The sequence below is a fragment of the Harpia harpyja genome, chromosome 9 (assembly GCF_026419915.1).
Source record: "Harpia harpyja isolate bHarHar1 chromosome 9, bHarHar1 primary haplotype, whole genome shotgun sequence".
Lineage (NCBI taxonomy): Eukaryota > Metazoa > Chordata > Aves > Accipitriformes > Accipitridae > Harpia > Harpia harpyja.
Genome location: NC_068948.1, coordinates 16,952,008 through 16,961,313, shown reverse-complemented (window position 1 = coordinate 16,961,313; position 9,306 = coordinate 16,952,008). Strand labels below are relative to the sequence as shown.

Genomic DNA, 9,306 nt, shown 5'->3' with positions numbered 1-9,306 from the left:
TGCACCCTACTGTGCCAATCCACACTTCAAAGATTTCTGTCTATCTATTAGAAACAAAGCACAAAGTGAGAACATATGGCCCCTTTTAAATTTCCCACATTTAAGTCAATATCGTTTCTTTTCTCCTTTGGCAAAGAAACATAATAAGGTTTATCTTCTCCCTTCCTAAATCTGCTGGCTCTTTCAAACTGCTTGTGCCAATTCAGCAGTTACTTTGCAGTATCAGACTTGGCAGCACATATGAAAACAAAATCTCTAATTTTTTAAATTGCTTTTATTTCTTCAGATCAAGAAGATGCATTTAAATGATGAAAAAGGACAAAATGTAACTGCACACTTTCAGATAAGTGGATTTTAAACCCATGAAAGGGCACAACAGAGAGTCAACAGCAAAAAATTGTCTTGTTCTTTTCACGGTGACTTCTTTCCAAATGTTTCCTATCACTGACTAAAGGGATGGAAGAGCATTTTGGAATCTAAGGCCTTACTGAGTACGAGCATCTGCTTGTCCTGTGTCCCAGAGCATCCACAGAAACCCAGCATACTGGTGTTTTGGGGAGTGATTAGGCAGTACAAGACATTGATGCCCCTCTTGAGGAAAAGGAACAGTTACTTGCCTCAGAATAGCTTTGGTTCCTCACCTTCCTCTGCTGGGGTTACAGACGTAGTGAACATACCTCTTGTGTGCCTGGAAGCAGAAATTTTGGACCATTTCTTTGGAGTGACTCCGTCCTGCACATCCTTGGGGAGGTGGGTAATGGCACGCAGGATGCTCATGGTGAGGTCTGCTGTTCAGAGGATTTCCTTTTCATTTGTGGGCAACAAAAGCAGTATCTATATGAACAAATGCTCCAAGTAAAAGAAACTTAATTAACTATTGTTAGAAAGATCAGCAGATACATAGTATCCTGTGAATGCTGAATTTGTGATTCAATTACAAGGAAAGGGATTGCAGTGATGATGTTTTTAGCAAAGTAAGGTATGAAAGTCTTGCCCCGCTCCTGAAAACAGTGACTTACTCCTTTAATTCATAGTCACTAGCTAAAATGACTCTGTATTTCAGACTCCTAAGCTGTCAAGATCGTAATCTTTAAATTAATTGATTTTAGCATCCATTTATTAGACCAGGAAAATTCTTATAAAAACCTGCCCCTGATCAGTGCAAGCTATGAGTGCCCCAGGGTCCTGATTCCAAGCGAGTGTAACTTGAAATACTTCTGTTTACATCTGCTGATCTAGCAAAGCTGCACAAAGTTTCCATTGAAACTCATGGAAGTCACATGTGCAGAGCCATTGAGGGCTATGGCCTTAACAGATGGCATACTCAAACGGCAAGAAGTTGTGATTATAGACATCAAAAGTAAAAAATATTCCCTGAGAAAGCTGTAAAGAGACAGGAGGAATGTGAGGCCCACAGTGCTGCTTTTTGCTTCCCTTCATACTTTTGCACTTACTGGGAACTCCAAGTCTCTTTAATTGAGCTTTTCCTCCCGTCCACTCCTTGCAGGGTAAGAGGGTTAATTGCTTCGGACCGAAACATTACAATTTTCGTACTCCTGCTTCCTAATGGCATGTTGAGTATGCAAGGATGCCCTGGGCACACACCACACAGGAGCCCATACAGCACTCAGAGCAAGGACGGAATAAATAGCTCCAAACCATGGGTATCTATAAAGCACCATATCTACGACTTTAAAAATCAGCGCTGGCCAAGTGAGACCTTAATGCTAACTGCCATAGCATTTCACTGTTTATCTTAGTTGAATTAGAGGTACCAGTCCTGGTTGTTAACAACCTCAAGTGGCACTTTATTCATCTATCAACGGTCTTATCCTATGAACAAGCAAGCGAAGAACTATAAACACCCACTCCAAAGTCACTTTGTAGGTTTAAGCTAAAGCCCACAGAAAAAGACCATTCACAGAACTCCAGTGAGAACAGACAAAATACAACCTCCAAATCAATGTTTTAATCTACAAAGTTTTATTTGTCTTTTTAAACTTGTAAACCATAAAAAGAGCTTATCAAATATCTGAAATTAGTACAAGAAAAAATGATGACTCATATAGCAAACTGCATTTGAAGGTCCGAATTCCAAGACATGCATGGGGCTCTTCTGGCTTCCATTTGTGAAGCTGAAGACAAATTTGGTCCAGTTTGTTAGGTGCTTTATTAGAAAATTCACAAAGGCTCACCGTGCTATACTTTGTGAATAGAACAGAATGGGAAGGATTAACTGCAAGAATAAGCACTTAGCACCTGAAGTATCTGAACCCTGTATCTTCATCCGCAATGTACAGGCTCACCAAAACAGTACATCTCTTAGCTGGTAGCAATTACAGGCTGCTTTGCCGATATGGACTAGGCACTCAAAAGGAAGACACAAGCCCCACTTCACAAGCATGTTGTAAAAAACAGAAAGCACAGTGCACATAATTACCAGTGTGCCTGATATTGTTAATGTTTGCCCATTGCCAAATTTATGAAGCCCCATAACATTATGTCTTCAACATTCTTCTGGAACAAAACTTCTGTAACTTCCTGCTCTCAGACGAGACAACCAATAGGTCCAGCCTGCCATTTCTCGTGATATAAAGATTATACTTTGTGTTTCTAGACTTCCAAGGCATAGTTAGTGCTTAGTGTTCAGAAAAATCAGGACAGATATCGAAGCTGTGGGCAACATCTGACCAACTTAACGTGTATTTATAATCAAACAGAAAAAGAACTGATGCTACTATTCAAAACATGTTCTAAAGAATATTGAAAAGATCTGTAGAAACACCTCTGCTTCTGACAACATTTCCCTCGGCTTGGACAGGGACTCAGGAAACTGAGGCATCATTTCTTATTCTGCCACAGCCCTACTGGTGATTATCTACAGCTCTCCTGCCTTGCGCCTCCCGCTGCACGCTGGAGATGGACCTCTTCTAGAAAGTCTTTCAAGCTTTCCCAGTGAAAAGCATTCTATGAACTAGTGTTGCTATTTTATGAGCAATAAATATACCATAAGAGATTCCAAAAAGTAATATGAATATAGCTTCTCCATACAGTATTTTCCCACCTCTTGTCTGCCTCCCCCACCCCTCTGTTGGACAGTTCTGTGCTATCCCTACACTTCTCAAATCCTTCCATCCTTCCCTTGCCAGTCTTTCTTCACAGCTCTAACCCTCACAGTAATCCATCTGAATAGTCCTTAGGTCCTGCTATTTAAAAAAAAAGAAATTAGAAGACCTCATCCATATGATTTCTATCATTTTAGCTCAGTAGGATCGAATTATATAGAATTACATGGAAATATAAAAGTAAATTAAAACACCATTGAAAACCTCATTATTTAATAACTATAATCCAAACTTCAAATAAGATGCAGTTCAATGTCTACTGAATAATTTCAATATAAAGTTATTTGCTTTTCTATGTCTGTTCCTTTTAGCCCATTTTGAGCACATTTTAAATGTACACAAGCCAAAAAAATCCCCAAACAGCCCCTTCCAAGTCAAATCAACTGAACAGCTGTCAAATAGGCAAAGAAAATAAATTACTATGTGATAAATTGAGGCTGGTTTTGCTGCTAAGTGCATCAGAAAAGAAGTCTTCTTCCAGAAGCTATTTAGAAAACACATTAAATTCAATTTTTATTTCATGAATTTTCAAACATGTTTCTGCTTGATACATTTAAGAAAAAAGTCTGACAACTAACAGGATGCTGAATATGACTTGATTCCCAGTAAAACCATGAATAAGTCATGTTTGAAAACCTATTTTCAGATCTTGATTAATTGCATCAAGGTAATTAAAGGTGAGATTTGATTAGCTGACACATTTCCAAACATGAACATTCTTGCCTGTACTCCAGGCAAAAATTATGGTGAATGTTTTTGCAAATTTTCTAGCATGATGAATTTTTCTCAAGTATAATCTAGGCCCCAAGGGGCCTAACTTTCCTGTTAATTGGAATACAAATGAAATCTGTCATTCAGTAATTGAGGTGCACAATGACATATGGAGAACAGTAAGCATTCATGGTATCTGTGTATTTATGTGGCATCTTGTAGACAGCTGAGCATACACAATACTTATCCCTTTATAAAAGATCACCTCTGTCAGAATCCATCTTGTGCCATTCACTAACTTCTGCCACAGGACACACACACACACACATATATATACACACACACCCCCCTTTAAGGTACTTCTCCAGCTATACTTTGCTGTTCTGTGCTCATGATGACTAGAGTAGGAAGGCAGTTATAGAGGTCATATATGTGGCTTTTTAATTTGGTATGGCCTTAAGGGGCGGGTCTGCCAATACGCCAGGAGAACCTGTACTTCATCATCCAAGGGCAGAATTAGGTCTTAATTCTAACAGTAACTGAATGACTTGTGGATGTTTCAAAGACATTTGGAAGTGCCTTGAGGTCCTCCAATGACATAAGTATAAAGCACAGTATTTGCTGCTAATCTTAATTAACTTACCAGCTCGATCTCTTACAGTAAAACTTCCATTTAATATTAGCTACTACAAAACCATCAGCAGTAAGATGCATAAAAAATAAATACTGAAATCACTGTCTGCACATTATGTAGACTTCAAACGCATATTCCTGGAATGAAATAATAGGCACCCTGAAGCCAGTGGGAATCTGGCAGTCTTGCCAGAGATTTCACTGGGACAGAGATTTCACTGGGACAGAGATTTTACTTCGTTATCCTTAGCTTAGTTTACTTTGTATTAGGTGGACATGAAGTTGTGAGAAGAGCTTAGCAATCCTTCTTTTCAAAAACCTGGCTTCCCAAAAATTGCAGCTGGTAGAGGTAAGCAAAATTATTCAGCTGAAATTTTTTCAGCAAATAATGCAAATTTTGGGATAGGCTTAGTTTTGTGGAATTGCTTTGTGTAAAAACAGAATAAGTAAGTAAGAAAGCTGGAGTTTTCATTTGAAATTTCTTCATGCCACTCCATTTTACTTTTAAATAGTAATAATATACTTAACTCTGAATTAGTTTTTTCTTGGAAATGAAATGTTTTGTTTAACCAGAAACTAATCTATTTTAAATTTTGATTCAGCCACAGTTTTGAGCAACTTAAAATAATATATATCTCTATTTTTATTTTTTTAAAAAAGGTTTTCAGAATTACTAACAAACTGAAAAATCAGTTACTCAACACAGGTCTAACAGTAGGGGACAAGAAATTTAACTTTGAAACTTGATCGTTTAAATATAAAACCAAAGCATACCCAGTCCATACCTTATGGCCTGATCCTGTTCCCAAAAATGTTAATGCAAGGTCTTTCATCAGTGGGATCTGCAAGCACTGACAGCAATTGCAATAAGCCCCTGAAATCCACAACAACAAGAAGGAAATATACTTTCTGAACTAGTAAAACTTTAATTAACAGGGGGTTCTCTTGGCACAGTTTTTGCTGTTAAATAAATAAAGCATTTAGTCAAAACCATCTATATTTACTATACAAAATACTGAAAAGCAAACATTTTTAAAAGATACGGAAATTTAAGGTTCTGTGAAAAGAAACTGTGCTACATGTTATTCACACTTAATGCATGTAACACAACTGCAACTCAGTATTTAGATACTGTATGTTGATACATGGCTGGTGTAAAGTTTTAGTATGGGGATGCCACGTTATTAAAATGCATTTGTATTTCACAGAATCTGAGCAAGGTAGAATTTGTCTTTTGAATCTCCAAATATAATAAACCAAAACAAATCAATGCAAGGTTGTAACCAATGGTCAGTTGTGTTACATTTCAGAGTTCACTTGGCACAGCTAGTACTGCACACTTTTCAACCAGATGGGATTTTGTTATTGGTGCTGTTATCTTTTCCAGCAAACTATCTTTGGGTGAAAGAGCATTTATGCCCCTTTGCTGCCCTTTCTTAGAAAAACCCACAGTTCTGAAAGCACTCTAGTTTTCCAGAACGTTTTCTGGTTTTCAGCAACAATCAGCATTAAAAAAATTGACTAAGAAACAATTCCCACCTCCCAGTCTTTCTGGCATACGCTCTCCTGAAAAGAGAACAGCTTTAATTACATCTTCAAAACAAATAGCATGGCATCCCTTCTTAGATGGAATGTACACTTGTGTGTTTGCATGCGGTATAATGTAAGTCACTTGAATACATCAGACTTTGTTAACACTATAATATAAATAAGCTTATTCCTTCTACTAGACATATAAATGCCTTTTTTTCTTTTTGCAGTCCATAATTATATATACATTGAAAAAGAATGATACACAAGCAGCAAAAAAGGCTTAGACTAGAACAACTCAGTGGTAACTAACCAAATTTGTGGCCTTTTTATATTTTCAATACAGAAAATTCTGCATATAAATATTTTTGGACTTTAGGAATTTTAAAAATAAACAGAACAGTACAGTTGTCACACAGACCAAACACATTTTAAAACATTTTGTTAGATTTAACAGAACACACTGTTGACAGCTAAAAAAAAATAAAATAAACCATATTTTTTAAAGAGGACAATAAGTCTAAACAACTGCTGATCCAGGGAGACAAGAGATGGACCTAATTTCCATGAAGCAGTGATTCTATTCCAATTCCACAAGAAGGCAAGGCTTTCCACTTTTCTTGAAAGCTGATGACTCCATGTTCTTAGAAAGGACAACATCTCTCTAAAACTGGACAGCAGTAAGGTAATACCCCATTTTGGACTGATCAAAACTCTAGTAAAAAAAAAATACCCTAATCATAAAGGGCTTACAACAATGGGGGATAGTTACATTTTACAATATATACTATAGACAAAATACCACAACATTTAAAATAATTAAAACCAAAAGCAAATATGTTTATAGAACAATTATGTTTTTATGTGAGGGGTTTTCTACTTTAAAGTTCCAAAAGCAACATAGGTGTTTTTCAGTCACTTTTTACCTGCAAAATGGTGATCTGTACAAAACCCAGCTGAATGTATTATAAATCTGGGCCCCACAGAAAGTAAAACTTGAATGTACTGACCCTTTTTTTCACTTTTCCAATTTGCTTTTGACCTTCACATTTCTCAGCAGACGGTAAGGTCTTGTGAGTATGGTCTCCTTTGCCTACATGGAATGGAAGCCCTTTGATACAGAAAAAGTAGAAGTGACCAGAATGATTGTGAATGATATTTTTTTACATGTTGAATTGTCTCTAAACTGGGAGAAGCACAAATTGGTAGGTGCTGGGGAAATTTAAATTGGAGGCACCTAAGAAAATGCCATGGCATATGTTTCTAAAAAGTCACTGTTGTGGAAAAAAACCCTATAATGTTAATATTCAAACCACAGATTTCTAAAACACAACAAAATGTACCTGAGAGTGTGCATATTTATATATATATATTTATATTTATATTCTATATATATTTGCCAACATTTAAAGTGAGAAAGTATATTTTCCTCAATTCTTCCTCAAAACAAAGAACTGTGGATTTAAACAAAACAAAACCCCCACACAACCCCTCTCCTTCTCAAACGCCCATGAATGATACTTATGGCCCAAGTGCTAAAGTCTAGTGATGCTTTTGAAAACCCCATTTCACATCCTCCTCTTTTCAAATGGTTACCCCAAACAGAATGGAGAGTAAGCAAGAGAAAAAAACAAAAATAAAAGAAGTATATTTAAATATTACCCAGTATATAACAGACTGTACTTGTGTCAGTGAAGAATCTCCAATAAAGTGTAGAGTCATACAAATGTAGCTCTGTTGACAAGTATAGCTAATATTTACTTGTAATTATTAAGATAATTTGAAAGGATGTGAACGCAAACAGGCTACATGAATGCAGTATATTAAAATCCCCCCCCGTAGCACATTACAATCAATAAAAAGAAAATAAAATCTGAATAATACTAGAGGTAGCAGCTGTTTGTATTTTCTGTTATTCTGAGTATCTCTGGAGTCCAACCCTTCGAACATTGCTCCCCTGATAAAAGGCTTGTGTGCAATCAGCCGACATAGAGCAGACTGGTAAGCTAGATGTCTGCAACAGCGTTTGAAGTATCTTTCCTACTACAATGGAAGTAGTACTTGTAAAGAAGTGCGTTGACGACCTGTATTAAATCACAGCTCAAAAAGCTATGGCTGTTTGCTGTTTTACAAGCCAGTTTAAAAAAAACAAAACAAACAAACCCCAAACAAAACAAAACAAAAAAACCCCAAACCACAAGGTGTTTAAGTAAGCTATGCAGTTCCACAACATATAAATAGGGTAAGTTTCAAGAGTTTCATATAACCTCTAAAATATATGCTAGCTGAATATTAATGGAGTAACAATATTAATCGTAGTAATGCCTTAGTTCTGGTATCACAAGAACGCATTTCCTTCATATGGGATGATTCTTGGAGGATGTTGGTGGGATCTCTTCTATGTCTGGTAGAAGTGATGGTAGTGGTGGTGGTGCTCGTGGTGGTGGTGGTGTTCGTGTCTTTGTATCATTTGTCCAACTTGGCCTTCATATAAAATGACTGTGGGCAGGTCTCTCACGTGTTCCTTTTCCACAACTGTCCCTGGAGACTGGAAGGTTTTGCACATTTGGTGATTCTCCTTTGCCCTCTGCTTATGCTTCTTGTGAATCTGTTGAGATTGCAAGGGGAGGTAAGGAAGATTCTGGCCCACCCGTGCACTTGGGGAAGCCATTGGCATGGGCGCCCCTTGAAAAGGTTTATTTCTTACTGCCCTTCCAGGATGCACAGGGGCAACGTTTTTGCCCTGGGCCTTGGGGGACCTCACAAAGTGCTTGTTTGAGTCCTGGTTCCGGAGCCTCTGTTGGATTTCTGCAATCTTGGCATATGAACTCTCAGCCAGATTGATGTGGCTTGGATCCACCACTTGAGATTTCCTATGGTGAGCATGGAAGGTATCAGGTTCATGAGAACGGGATCTAGTCTGATTCACAACTCTGCTTGGTGGGTCATGTTTTTGAGCTGCTGGAGGAGATCCTAGGAAATAACAAGCTGAGTTAGTCATCTAGTATTTCAAAGTTTTAATTAGTAGCATGCAGTTGGCAGGGATAGCATTAATTGGCAGACTGAATTTTTCCTAAGGAAGTGAATGCAATTATAGCTGTCTAGTTTAATTACATTTAATAATTCTGACTAGTAAATAATACACACACAAATACACATACATATCTATATTAGAGAGAATGTGTGTGCCTGTGTGCGTGCGCACACGTGCACGTATAAAAGTCTTTCCTTTACTTTCTCTTGGCCATCATCTATCCGAAATTCATCAAAACAACTGAGTGGAATAGTAACATCTTGGCAGAGCAGA

At 37.4% G+C, this 9,306-nt stretch overlaps 1 protein-coding gene across 1 annotated transcript in view; it reads right to left on the bottom strand.

Annotated features, from left to right (window-relative positions):
• Positions 1-1,964: 1,964 nt before the first annotated feature.
• NKD1 (NKD inhibitor of WNT signaling pathway 1) overlaps positions 1,965-9,306 on the bottom strand; it is a 115,278-nt gene continuing 107,936 nt past the window's right edge. The window contains exon 10 of the mRNA XM_052797380.1: positions 1,965-8,972. Coding sequence (XP_052653340.1) covers positions 8,398-8,972 — 575 coding nt within the window. The 3' untranslated portion in view covers positions 1,965-8,397. The remainder of the gene's footprint in view (positions 8,973-9,306) is intronic.